This window comes from Apteryx rowi, unplaced genomic scaffold (genome assembly GCF_003343035.1).
Source record: "Apteryx rowi isolate R43461 unplaced genomic scaffold, aptRow1 scaffold_133, whole genome shotgun sequence".
NCBI lineage: Eukaryota > Metazoa > Chordata > Aves > Apterygiformes > Apterygidae > Apteryx > Apteryx rowi.
In genome coordinates this window covers 613,493-627,797 of record NW_020447564.1, presented here as the reverse complement: position 1 = coordinate 627,797, position 14,305 = coordinate 613,493, and the positions used below count along the sequence as shown (strand labels likewise).

The following is a 14,305-nucleotide window of genomic DNA, read 5'->3' as shown; positions in this document are numbered from 1 at the left end:
ATTAGTAATCTGTAACCTCCTACTAAAACAGAGGGAAATGAAGAACCAGATCAAAAAGCAGGTTCATTTCCATTACAAAGAAGCACTTTACCATTTCTTGATAAATATATATGCAGTTTATCCAGCACAGGAGGAATATTCAAGAAAGTAAGTCTGTTTGTCATTTTTAATGGAAATCTGTTTAAAAAGTATTGTTTTCTTAATCAAATATAAAACGAAGCATACGTGGAACTGAATATAGCTTTAGGTCTTGTCTACCTAGAAGATTTTATTATTGTTTTTTGGGAGGTTGGGTGGGGTGTTTTTTGTTTGGTTGGTTGGTTTTTGACTGTACAACTCAACTAACCTGAAGGACTGCCTCCATGCTGCTGTGTTCGAAGTGGCCACTTCAGACCGGAAACAATGCAGCATATGATAGCTCATGTGAAAAGGAAGAATTTATTCAAATCGAATGAAGCTCTACAAAGTTCTTGGCAAAATAATTCTGTCAGTTCCAAAGTGGATTAATTATAATCACATAAGCTGCAAGATAAAGCTAAAAAGATCACATCTTTTTATATGCATGGTTGTGACTATCAGAAAAAAGCTTTTCTATATTAACAATGCCTTAAAAGTATTTTCCTGACTTATCAAGAAAAACATTTTCACAAATAAATATCTCTAAAATAAAAAATTGTGACAAAGTCAATTTGGAAGCCGAGAGAGATGCTATTCTAGATGGTACTAAACCTTTTTGCAAGGGTATTTTCTTCCTCATGATCAAACATGTAAATACAAGCTCCCATCCATAGGCATGCCTCACCTATGTGACTGTGATCTGATAAAAAGTTTGCTCATGAAGAGAACTTGCAATTGCAGCTTTATAACTTAGTACACAGAGGCACTATACAATTATCTGAACTTGCAGCAATACATTTGAATTAGGAAGCTCTTTGTACAGGTAACAAAAGAGGGAGGAAAAGAAAGTTATTGTGCAGCTGTGCTAACAGTTCTTCCATCACTGCTCACCAGGAAATGCTGGCTGCAGGCCGTGATTTCATGAAAGCATTCGGTTAAATGCCCTGCCAAGCAACAGCTCAACAGTCAATATTCCCATTGCATTGCTGATTGCCATCCAATCACCGCAAGTGACTGAACTCCCACAGTGCTCTTCTCCATAGGATAGTGGAGCGCTTTGGCTAAGATTTAAACATTTCTGCAGAGGTCTGATGATGATTTCTCTCAAAACATTCCTTCTGAATTGCACAAGTCAGCCACAGCGATGAAAGTCAGTCTCTGGCAATAATGACAATGGGGGTCTTTAACCTCAGCATCCAGCCTGAAGGGTATTTCCACCAGAACGCTTAGTCACAGAGAGTGTGGTAAATATCTTAAAAGAAAGAAACAAGAATATTTTTAGTATGTTAAAATGAGTCTTCTGCAAAATTAACTTGGGCATAATGCTTAAAACCACAGCCATTTCTTACTCAAAGTAATAAAATAATAAGTGAAAAACATGCATATAAAATCCTTGCCACTAAATAGCATACACACAAAAATACCCTTTGTTCTCTTAATTTGCCTTATGGTCTTCTTTTTGCAGTGGAGAAGAAACAATTAAGGGATGTCAGATGACTTTATACCACCTTTTGTCTTACTGCCGTTAAGTCTGCACAGCGCGAATGAGCTCAGCAATAACACTCTCTAGTCTACAACTAATGAGCATGCATCTTTATGGCTCAAAGATGACTTCTTCTTTGGGAAAGTGAGGTTAACCTCAGGCAACAGCATTTGAAGAGAACAAAAATTTTGCCTCTGTACCATTCCAGATATTACGGAAATGTGGAACTGATTGCTGATCTAGATACTATATCTGGTTTTTTTTTATCTTCTGGACAATAGCTAAGAAATGCTTGGCAAATCTAGTTCAAAAAGGTCCAATCTTTACTGTTTTCAACTTATATTAAAGAAAACATATGCGAGAATAATTACTGTAAAATTTAAAAGTATCAAAATTCTAAAAGAAAAACAAATTCTACCAAACCTTGTTTAATATTAGAACTTTACGGTGCAAATGATTGCACTGTTTTGCACACATATAATATAGAAAAGAATACAGGAAATCAAAACCACTTCTGTCTAAATGGTTCAGTTGCAGTAATTAGCTATCATCAAAGGCATCTCTCAGGAAGAATAAACTTAGCACAGAATAAAGAATGTGCACATTTCAGTTCTGCAAAGAACACTGAAATATCTAAAGATAATGGGGATCTGAAAGCCCTACAGTCCTCTAAGTAAAAGCTTTACTACATTAAGGCTGCTAGCAGCTCTTTGGAGAACAACATCAATAAATGATATACCTCTTCCACTTTCTACAAGCATGTAAAGCATTGTGCACAAGTCAGGAAGACAAATACATGTCTAATGTATATGGCAGAGGAACAGAATATATTTAAACTATGGTGCATGGTTTGAGATAGCGTTTCTAACTCCAGCTCTGATCTACAGGCTGACAACATATGGGAATTTTCATTTTTCACTTTGAAGTAACAATAAAGATGAAAATGTACAAACTTTATCTGCTTCATTCTTGGCCCTATCACAAACTCCGGGCGTGCTAGCCAGTTCCAACGGCTGTGGGGACTGCACAGCTCCCTGACTCCAGTGAGCCAGCTGGGAGCCATTTGGTAATTATTGGAAACATGAATTTTTGACAGAACTTGTTAGTTATTCAAGTGAAGACAAAATCTTAGATCCAGTAACTGGAAAGCAGTCATTAGTTAACCCACAGAATCACCCCAGCTTTCAAAAAACACTTTTCCTTCATCATAGATGCTCAATTATACATGCCTGTATTACAAGCAGTGCAGTAGAGTCTGCGGTGAAAGGCAATTCTCTGTAAGGCTGAGGTCTTACCACTCTGCATTCACTGGTATTTGTATTTTTACCTTGCAAAAAATTCCATTTTGACTTCAGACTCTGCAGAATAAGATGCTGCTCAAATGAGGAAAGCAAACTTTGGCTCCAATTTGTAAGCAGAGAGAAATGGGAACCTCAGTCTTACAGTCCTCTTTAAGTTGAGTAATACTGTGTTTCACATGAAACTCTCTGTGAAATTAAATGGTCCTAATGCCAGTGAAGATGGCAGTACTTGACTTAACAATACTGTCACTTTCTTGTTGAGATCAAACTTCCTTTGCCTTAACCTTTTCATAGGCCTAAGATAAAAAAAGGTGATACTATCCATCATTCTATTCATCCAGATATGCACAGTACCTACAAATGCCAAATTTTTTTTAAGTATTTTTTAAAATTAAAGACTACCATCCTCGCACTTCCATTTTTGTTGACTGTGTAAGAGATGAGATTAAGTAACAGTCATCAAAAAAACCTTTTGAATATTGGCACTAAAAACGATCACTGTTCCCCCAAGCTTTTAATTTGTGTATTCCTCCTGAGCCAGTTTCCTCCTCCTGCACCCAAATAAATATGATTAACTGAAATTATCTACCTAAATTATGTCTAATCATCATTCTATTCAGTTTCAATTTTAGCAGCTCAGATGTCCAGAATAAATTATGACTATCATCCTCTCTTCACACTGCATATGCTAATATCCTACTTGAGTTCCCAGGTTTGAATGCCTCACTCAGACTTTCACCTCTACAGGGCCTCCAATAAAATAAGAACTTGCTGCCCCCACTTCAAGGGCTTCAAGGGCTTCCAAGAACACCATTATAACATGATATTATAGAAAAAGGTAGAATCTTTACTGCAGATGATTTGAAGATGACTCACATTGATAGCAGTTCTTTATATTATGGAGCTCATGTTATATTGCTCACACTGTATCACTTTGGAAAAACAAAACAGAGAAGCGAACTTCACTTTTGCAGACTGGCATCCTGGTGCTATTCCACTTTGTAGCTAAAATATATGTGGGTTAAAAACAAGGTTCTGTACAAAGACCTACTAACAGAGGTCACACAGTTTGCAGGGATCCTCAGCTAATATAAACTGGTCATAGCACCACTAAAATCAGTGGAGCATCTCTGATTTACACCAAAGAGGAGCTGTCCCTCACCCTCTAAAGGGAGCTCAGGTCTTCATTAAAGAGGAACAGCAAGACAAACACAAGAAGAAATGCTTGTGCTGTTTCTTGTGCTTCATTTCAAAAGTGAAGACAGAGAGTGGGTAAAGGAGAGATCTCTAAAAGGGCAGAATTTAATGGAAAAATCATCATGTAGCTGGTCCCATTCTACAGCACCAGTTTATAGGCCTATTTTGAGTAGCCTACTCCTATGAGCTAAAAAATAAGCTTTGACAATCAATTTAATATAAATAGCATTTGAAGCCTTTATAAATGGATTTTTGAGTGGAAGGAAAATTCTGTAGTCCCCAGTAGAGAGAGCACTGGATTAGGGGAGACTATAAACATTAAGCAAATTAATAAACTAAAAAAAATCCCAGGTAAAATCCTAGATTAAACCCAAATGTTAATTTTCCAATTATAAAAAAAAAAAATCACTTTTGTGCTTTTCCCCCAATCACTGCCCCTTCCCCATACACTTTAATAAAATTCTGGTATTCAGGTTTCCATCATCTTATCCCAGAATGTTACAAAAGCTGGGATATGAAGGTGACTTTCTATACCAACCTCTGCACAGACTGGATGAATTCCTATGGTGTTGTCCAATTGTGCTTTTGTCATTCCACATTTAATAGCGGCTGCAAACCCTTGGGTAACTTCTCCAGCATTTGGACCAAGGACATGGAAACCAATGACTCTCTCCTAAATAACAATCAAATTGAAACACACTCATGCATTCAGTTCTCTTTAGACAAGCTATAAGTTTTCTTTTTCTTTTCTTTTTTTTTTACTGAAAGTATGTAATTTCATCAGTCCCTGAAATATACCACAAATTAACATAACCACACAAATGTAAATTATCATTAGTGCCAAGAGAAGGGACACAGCAGGTATCATTTTGTCCTGTCTCTGCAAAGGAAAAAAATTCAACTAAGAACTTAAGAATCAGCTTCCTTACAAAGTTTTGTGCAGAAGTCATCTGTTTACAACAAGAGCATATAAATTTAGCACACGGTATGATCTATGCTTGATTATCACGTATGTCCAATTTGCAAACATGTATTTGAATTTTATTCAGGCAAGCTATTCCACTCATTTCAACAGACCGCTTGCCTAAGTAAAGATGGGCATGTGCACAGAGATTTGCAACATCGGGGCCCATGCTAGGTGGCTATACAATACATATCTATTGAAGAACTTTGTTCTATCAAAGAACAGTTTAATAGCTGCTCATGTAAAAAGGGTCATAAGCTAAAATTCTGGCTAACCAATGTGACAAGAGGTGCATTCTAAATAGACTGAAGACAGCTCTTTTTGCAGCACTCACTGTCACTGGGAGATATTATATCTAGAGATTGGCAAAACAAACTGAAAGATATCAAGTTACGATGAAGATATTATCACTTCATGCTTTACTTCTCTCACGTCTGTATTACTGTTCAACTGAAAAATATGTAAAACTGCAGCACATATCCTTACTGAATACTCAAGAGAATGAGTTGTGCTGACTTGACTTGCTTTTCTTAAAGAAAGCTTGTCTCATTTAGCAAATGCCAACTACCATGGTCCTCACTGGCTTTCACAGTATTAATCTGATTTTGCTGAGCACAGATCTAGCCCAGTCAGTATCAGAAGTTATCTGCTCTTCCTCCAAATGCATATAAGGAAGTATGGATACCGAGTACATTGTAAGGTTATTTTTCTTTCACTAAGCATGAGGACTGAGAATTACCTTACAGTTTAAAGAAGAAAATCTAAGGTTAAATAATAGCTAAAATGGAACTATCCTTACTTCCCTTTAAAAGTGTGTACATATATAAAAATAAAAACAAAGAAATGAAACTGGGATAACTACGGTTTCCACTATTTAAATAGTTAGTGAACAAAGTTTTCATCCTGAATAATCTTCAGCTACACCTCTAGATGTTTAAATGCATTCCTAATTTTCAGGACAAGAAATGGAAACAAAATTAATGAAACACTTCAAAGCCCCATTAAGTCTTTCCATTTTCTTCAACTAACTCTGGGTTAGGAACATTAGCATGGCTTCTAAAATAGCTTCCACACTAGCGTAAACTCCTCCAGAAAAAGGAGATGGGCAAAATCAGGTTGGTAGACTTTACAAAATGTGTGACATGCTGATCAAAAAACTGCAGGAAGATAAATCAGTATCTGATGATAAAAGAAAACAGGTAAAACAGATCTAAAATTTTAATAGCACTGGTAGTTCTATGTCACTATCTTAACGAGAATACATTCTTATCAGCACAGTAATTATTCAAATCCAACACAGTTTTTATTAAACAGATGACAATCATTCAGAGAGGGACATACCAATTCTTCTAACCAATCTAATTTTGCTTTTGCTTCAGCAGGTACTATACATTTCCATAACCAGGAAGTTTTATCCTAGTTTTATCCTAGTCCAAGGATAATCCTGGCATTATCACTGCAAATGAGATTTGTGCAGGCAAGATAGATTAATCTTGTTAGGATGAACTCGAGAGTTTTATAGACGTGCATTTGTAGAGGTCACAAGATGTAATGGGTTCTGAGTAACCTTAATTTCAGAGCAAAGAATTCCCCAGAAAAGAACTGCCAGGTGTGGAGAGAGGGGAGTAAGATAAACAGATAAAAACTTTTCACATGTTTTATATGGGTTGATTCAATCACTTTTCAAAGTTAATGAACAGTCTTAATGATTTATAGTAATTATTTTACATATATGAAAAAATATCATATGTCAATGGCAGTTTCAGAATTTTGTATTTTACTAAGAGCCATTTTTCTATAAACAAAAATACTGGCTCATTATAAATACGCAAAATTTCAAAAAGGTAGAGAAATTTAAATTCACTTGTAATTTGTTAAAAGTATCCTATTTATAGCTGTGGTATCAGTGGCCCCTAACATGAACATGTAGCTGCTGTTTTCTCTGTAGGGAAAACACACACTTACATTATCTTGAATATTGCAAATTATCTTTGCGTAGCATTTGTTGTTGTCTCTGGATGGGACGGTCCATTCCAGTGGCCAGAAGTAACTATGGTACACCTGGAAATACAACTCAGAAGTTAAAAAAACATTAATAATTTCACAGCACAGCATATGAGCTTCCAAAAGCTGCCAGGTTATCCTAAATTTGCATCATCTACTTCCAAGGCAGAGCTTTACTACTGACTGCAATTGCAGCAGACTTAGGAGGATGAGGCTTTTGAAATATCACACCTGTAAAAACGTTCACCAGTCATGACACAGCACAGGGATGAACCATTAACTAATATCTCTTCATTAGCAATCAGCATACACACAGAATTTGGAACACACAAAATCAAGGTGAGAATCTTTTCCCTTGATGGCAGCCAAATAAGGAAGCCACTATAAAATAAGCATTAGTGTCATCCAATAATTAAAAGAGAAGCCATAAGCATATCGCACATGCAGGCTGCAGTTCACCATGCCCTTGCTAAAGCAGACAAATAGAAGCTTCCCTCATGGAGAGTTGTATTGTCGCTGGGTCTACCTGGAATGAAGGGAAAACATTTCTTAGCACGCTAAAAGGAAAGAAATAGCCACAGCACCTTGGTTTAGGAGAGATCAGGGAACGCTTTTTCCAGGTTCTCTTGGATTATGTATCACTGCAAAATGGAAAGGAATGTATGGTACACCACATTTTCTGGCTGCACCAACCTGCATCACTGGACAGATTCCCAACTGAGGACAAGTCTGCCCATCCACCTGCATAGCACATATCAGAAAATGACTGGGTCTTTTAAGGAACAGTTATACCCAGAACTCCCTACAGCTCTCATTATAAACTAATCTCAAACTGCTTACTATCTGAGAGAATTTTTTAATTAATTGCAACTCCAGTAATAATATGTCCCTTCACAAATAAAGAGAAGACAGCTCACTTTTCCATATTAATAGGGTTACAAAGCATTTATAAACATTCTGTTACCCAACACTGAAATGTAGCAGGTCTGGATGACAAATGCTACTCAATAATGCTACCAAAGCGTACAAAACAAAAGAAAAAGCCAATACAGTGACATGATAAAGAGGTCAGAATAAACTAAATTAGGATTTAGCCAGAACATAAATGTTTCCAGATACTTTAAAGCACATTTTCAAAAATGACTTTGGAAATGGCAGATGCATTTTCCACAACAAGAGTCCAGTGCTTCACACGTAACAGCAAGAATTTGACTAAGTAACAAAAATTTGACTGTGCCCACTCTGTGGGCAGAACAGAATTTCGGCCCCTGCCCTATAGTCATGTTAAAAGTACTTGTCACAGTGATTTTAAGTAACGTTTCGTTCTTTTCTCCATAGTGCAGTTCAGAAAGTGTATTTGAATAAACCTAAGAGGGAGATAAGTTCTCAAATTTATGAACTGCGACTTTTCTGATTATTTCTCCAAATCGGGCTCCTCAAGGGACCTTCATGGGACATAAAAGAAGTTCAATTTACTGTCAGACTCCCTTCTCTCCCACTTTTTATACTGTGGTCTGTACAGTATTTTGCAAGAACAGCCTGAGGCAGTAAGTGCTTACATATGTCTAATTTCACTCCTGACAGCTATCCCAGTGAATGAAAAGGGACTACTCACATAAGTAAAATTAAGCACGTATCTGCTTGCATAGTCAAAATAAACAGCAAAAATGAATGCAGCAACATTATTTGACTTTATAAAGGAAAAAATCACCCTGGCAAGGAATTTGCCACACCGTAGCTACAAGAAGCTCAGCTTTGACATTAAAACCAATTTATTGCTTCCAACACATACCCACCTTTAATTTATCCCTCCAGTATTTGAAGAGACAAAGAAACCTTTTTTAACAAATGTTCCACCTACCAGCCCAGTTTGCCAAAAAAAGAACATTTTTGTAACTAGAAATATCAGAATTGGGGACTATTTTTAGAACATGTTTAGGGACTGCCTAGAAAGACAAAAACGTACCTGGTATCCTCCTGCCCTTAAATCAGAGCACACAATGCTGTTTTAATCAACTCTTAATGTTATTTTAAATTACATATTTGGAAATTAAAATCTAGATGAAAAGAAGGCATTTACCTCAATGTTTTCCTCCCCAAACTTCTCCACAGCACTCTCTTCAGAATACCCACAGGCTCCATACTCCAAAGGAGTGAACACTGTTGTTGGAACATTCACATAGTCACACTGTGCAGTATTCAAGACAAAACAAAAACCACACAATATCATTAATATAGCAGCACACTGGCTAATACTTCAGCAGTCTAAAACACAGGAAGAAAAGCTGGGTTATTCATAACTGTGAAAGCTGCTTTTTTTTTTTCTGGGTCCTGCCCCTCTCAGAGGTGTTAACTAGAGCACTAACAAAAAGACGGTTTAAAGCCATATGACATTAATATGCATGGATTAAGAAGGAAAAGGAAATTCAGTGCTCTGCTTTACAAGGTATCAGATCACAGGTCACACTGGAGATAAAAAGTAGATTGTTTAACTTCTGCAAAGCATACTATTTTTAGCAGAAAATGCTACACACATAACCACCATCCAAAAACCATCTTCTTTATAATCAGCTGCAGCCTAAGAGATGCCAAAGAACCAAAGACATGAACTAGAACCGTTTGTGGGGGGGGACAGCAAAAACTAGAGCTGGTACTCTGTGCCTCATCACATACCATGGAAGCCAAACGCTTGCTGCTGACTTCACTGGAGCTTTAGAGTGTTCCAGTGGTTCCTTTTGCTTACAAGCGAATATGTGGAAAAGAGGAGAGGGGGAGATGCTCTATCTATACCTCTATAAGTATGTGTGTGTGTGTGTGTCATCACAAGCTTATATTGCAAATTATATCAGTTATACAGAATCATACACAGAACCACTGAGGTTGGAAGGGACATCTGAAGATCATCTAGTCCAACCCCCCTCCTCAGAGCAGGTTGCTCAGGGCTGTATCCAGTTGGTTTTGAGTATCTCCAAGGATGGAAACTCCACAGCCTCTCTGGGCAAGCTGTTACAGTGCTTGACCACTCTCACAGTAAAATTTTTTTTTCTTATGTTTAAATGTAATTTCCTGTATTGCAGTTTGTGCCCATTAACTCTTATCCTGTCACTGGGCACCACTGAGAAGAGTCTGGTTCTATCTTCTTTAATCTCCCCATCAGGTTTGTATACTCATTGATAGGATCCCCCTGAGCCTTCTCTTCTTGAGGCTAAACGCTTCCAGCTCTCTCAGCCTCTCCTTGCATGTCAGTTGCTCCAATCCCTTAACCATCTTCATGGTAGTTTGCTGGACTCACTCCAGTATGCCAATGTCCCTCTTGTACTGGGTGGTCTCACACAGGTGTGGTCTCACCAGTGTTGAGTAGACAGGAAGGATCACCTCCCTAAACCTGCTGACAATGCTCTTCCTCCTGCAGCCCAGGATGCCATTGGCCACCTTTGCCACGAGGGCGCATTGTTGGCTCATGGTCAACTTGTCCACCAGGACACCAGGGCCTTTTCTGCAAAGCTGCTTTCCAGCCAATGGGCCCCTGCCCGTACTGGTGCTTGGGGTTATTTGTCCTCAGGTGCAGGACTCTGCATTTCTCTGTGTTGAACTTCATGAGGTTCCTCTCAGCCCATTTCTGCAGCCTGTCAAGGTTCTTCTGAATGGCAGCACAACCATCTGGTGTATCAACTACTCCTCCCAATTTTGTATCAACTGCAAACTTGCAGAAGGTGCACTGTGTCCTATCATCTAAGTCATTAATGAAGATGTTAAACAGTATTAGCCCCACTATCCACACCTATGGAACACCACTAGTGACTAGCCTCCAGCTGGACTTCGTGCTGCTGACCACAGCCCTTTGAGCCTGGCAGTTCAGCCAGTTTGCAGTTCACCCCCCTGCCCACTTATCTAGTCCATACTTCTTCAGTTTGTCTATGAGGATGTTATGGAGGGAGTGTCAAAAGTCTTGCTAAAGTCAAGATAAACAATATTCACTGCTCTCTCCTTCTCCACTGAATTAGTCATTTTATTGTAGAAGACTATCAAGTTGGTCAGTTCTAATTAATTTTGCTAATTAATTTCTACTAATTTTAATTTCTACCAATTTCAACTCTAATTAATTTCTTTTGTGATTGAGGATCAACTAAGATGCTGTTTACTATTTTCTCCTCACCTACACATACCACTTCATTATGCTTCATACAATCACCTTCTCTGCATTTATTAAAACAGCAGTGTAAGCCAGGATCCCATCTAAGTAGTTACTCATTTCTCGGATTCACTGAAAGAGATGATGCTTTCTTTGGCAGTATAAAGATTTTCATACCTTGAAAGACAGTTATCTGGCACAAACTGTAAATTAAGACATAAACCTAGTATTGAAAAAAAAAAATCCTGGCTCCTACAGATTTCTTAAAGCGCGTCTGGCTGATGTAATGATGTTATACACACCGATTCAGAACTCTATTACCGCAACACCTGCCAACCAAAATAAACAACTCAATCAAGCTCTAAATCTGGCTGACAACTGAGGCCGATATGAGTACAGCCGGCTTTACAAGAGAAAACCTTTATGCTTATGTCCTATGATTATGAAGGTGAGATGAACACCCACAACAATGGGTGCTTGGATAATAGTTCCTTAAAGGCACTTTCCTTTCTTCCTGGTTTAAAGATACGGTGTAAAGGAGTACCAGATTACTCCTATTTGGACTAACACAGCTTGACTGCAAGCCACAATGACGCTAGTATGAAATGTAAGCAATGAATTGACGAATTCAATTTCTCAGGTAGAAGAGTGTGTTGATCTATTGGTATATTCGATCTTTCTTTGTCTCCATATTTAATTTGCAATATAACTCATTATGTACTACAATGAAAACACAAGAATGGGAAGTAAAAATATTAATGCAAATAACATTGAAAGTTAAGAGCATCACAAACCCCTTTTACATCCTGCTTAGGGAACGCAGGTAAGAGTTAGTAAATTGTCTGTGAATTAGAGTTAATGAATTTAATGAAACTGGGGTGATTGCTGACATCTACAGCGAAGGTAGTACTGTTAAAACCCAGTTAAATGATCTCAGTTAATTTTATTATCACTATACTCAGAGAGAAAAATAAAATCTCTTACTAGGAAAAAGAGACTATTACTGAATCCAAAAGGCATTAATTTCAACCTACACTATAAGAAGAATATATCCACAGTAATGTCTTTGCGAGGGGAAAATTAAAGTGATCATTGAAGCTAATCCTTAAAAGCCTACTAAGAGTTTTCCATAAACAAACAAATTTGCACACTGCACTTAAAATTAGAGCAATGACAGTGTTTCGTGGCAACTGGTTACTCACCTTAATGGTTGCTCCAGCATAAAGCCTTTGAACTAACAATCTTCCTGCCTGGATTGCCACTGGTGTGAGTTCCAGCTTGTCCTGTAGTATATCTCCAATAGCATAGATATATGGCACATTTGTTTGCTCCTCATCATTGACAGGGATTTTTCCTGTTCTACAATTTGCATTAACAAGAAAAAAAGATATAAGTATTCTGTTGTGAAGACTGGAGGGGTAAATAACCTTTGCAGGAGAGAAAAACTCGTACTTGAAATACAAGGGAAAGAAGTTGTGTTCATAATCTTACAATCTTGGGCAAGAATGTAAATCAGTGCAGATTAGTGTCTCTACTAAAGCTAAAGAAATTTACACACTGGATAAGGAGGTAGCCCACGAAGTTATGATTCATCTCCTGAATTAATTCTTTGGTGAGGCAGAAATCCTTTCCTCAGCATGCTTTACTACCAGCTGAGCTGTGTATTGGCAACCTCCAGGAATCACAGGAAGAGACACTCTCCCACTCAAGCTGTAGAATGAAAGAATTTCTCCACTGCTGAAATTCCAACCCACTGGCTGAAGTAGTTTCTATAAACTTAGCCTTCAGGCTTCTACATAGAGACAGGTCATGCTGCTAGATACCTTACTCAAGGGACAGTCAGCAAGCTTTTTAGTGTTAAATGTATGAAAGTTTTTAATTATTAATATTTCCTACTTTATTAATAAATTAAATAGTGCAGTAGCCACTGCAAGAAACACATGTGACAGGGACACCTACACAGACAGGCACAGAAACAGCCATACAGTTACTTAAGAAATTAGAGGGACCAGTGGTGATTCCCATATTAAAATTCAACTTTCTTTTGCTCTTGCTAACAAATATACAGTCTATACTAATAATTTTATGGTTTATTCCATTAAGCTGGTAATGGTTGTCATGGTGTCAGGAAGATTCGTACTGTTCTACAAGACAGCATGGGTCTGCCAATTTTGGGTGAACCAAAATTTTCACTTATTTATAACACTGCAACAATTCCCTTTAGCAACATCAGCCACTGTGATCGTACACAAGCTGTTCTCTGCACTGCTCCCCCACAGACTAACAAGTTAAGTTCATGGTTCCGCTCATTTTCTTCAAGGAGAGCACAGTCTGGGTCCCTCATGTCTAGATATTTTAAAGTTACCAATATTGAAAATGTTACCAGTAGATCCCCTCCCTGGCACAGCCACCTCACAACATCAAACATGAAATACTTCTCTACCAGAAACAGATTGCTCCCTGGGGTTGCTCTAAGACTGAAAAAGGAACTCCTCTAAGAACCAAAACACATCACCAACTCCAACTATGAGTTTAAGGAATGCTACTTGGACCTTATATTCCAAAATAAACATATAGCAGCATTTACTTTAAAAAACTGTAAACAAAACCCACCACATTAAAAGCATTCATTTCATTTGTATGAACAAATGATTCTATATCCCAAGAGGTGGTAGATATAAAAACAAGGACCTAAGAATAAAAGAGTACAGGGAACAATTGACAGATCCTAAAAAGCCGAGTCACTGGAACAAGCTGATAGACTGCAGTATGTGAACCTAGACAGAACAGAACAGATGCTTTTGACTCTTGGCATTTAGGAATTGACATTTCAACATCAAAAAAGCAAATGTGGCAATACTGTGTGACAAAGCACAGCTATCTGCTACATAATCTCCTATCCAAGTATAAGTAAACAGGGGAAAAATAATTTCCTCAAGGCAACTGAATGTGCATGCGGTTCCACTGTCACAGCAACAGCAAATGACACAAGCTCAGTAGTAAGCGCTGTACAGACATCTGTCCTTACTTTTCATTGATCTTCACTCCAACTTTGTCCAAACCAATTTTTCTTGTGCATGCATCTCTTCCGATTGCCAGCAACACCT

The 14,305-nt window shown here is 37.8% G+C and overlaps 1 protein-coding gene across 6 annotated transcripts in view; it reads right to left on the bottom strand.

Annotated features, from left to right (window-relative positions):
• Positions 1 to 422: 422 nt before the first annotated feature.
• TXNRD1 (thioredoxin reductase 1) overlaps positions 423 to 14,305 on the bottom strand; it is a 41,175-nt gene continuing 27,292 nt past the window's right edge. For 4 of the 6 annotated variants that reach the window (XM_026056837.1, XM_026056836.1, XM_026056839.1 and 1 more), the window contains 5 exons: positions 14,227 to 14,303; positions 12,401 to 12,557; positions 9,147 to 9,254; positions 7,028 to 7,123; positions 4,553 to 4,771 (listed from right to left, as the gene is read on the bottom strand). In XM_026056837.1, coding sequence (XP_025912622.1) covers positions 4,568 to 4,771; positions 7,028 to 7,123; positions 9,147 to 9,254; positions 12,401 to 12,557; positions 14,227 to 14,303 — 642 coding nt within the window. In that variant the 3' untranslated portion in view covers positions 4,553 to 4,567. Of the gene's footprint in view, positions 1,370 to 4,552; positions 4,772 to 7,027; positions 7,124 to 7,650; positions 7,708 to 9,146; positions 9,255 to 12,400; positions 12,558 to 14,226; positions 14,304 to 14,305 lie in introns of those variants that run through there. The other 2 variants (XM_026056835.1, XR_003252053.1) reach the window with 2 other exon arrangements.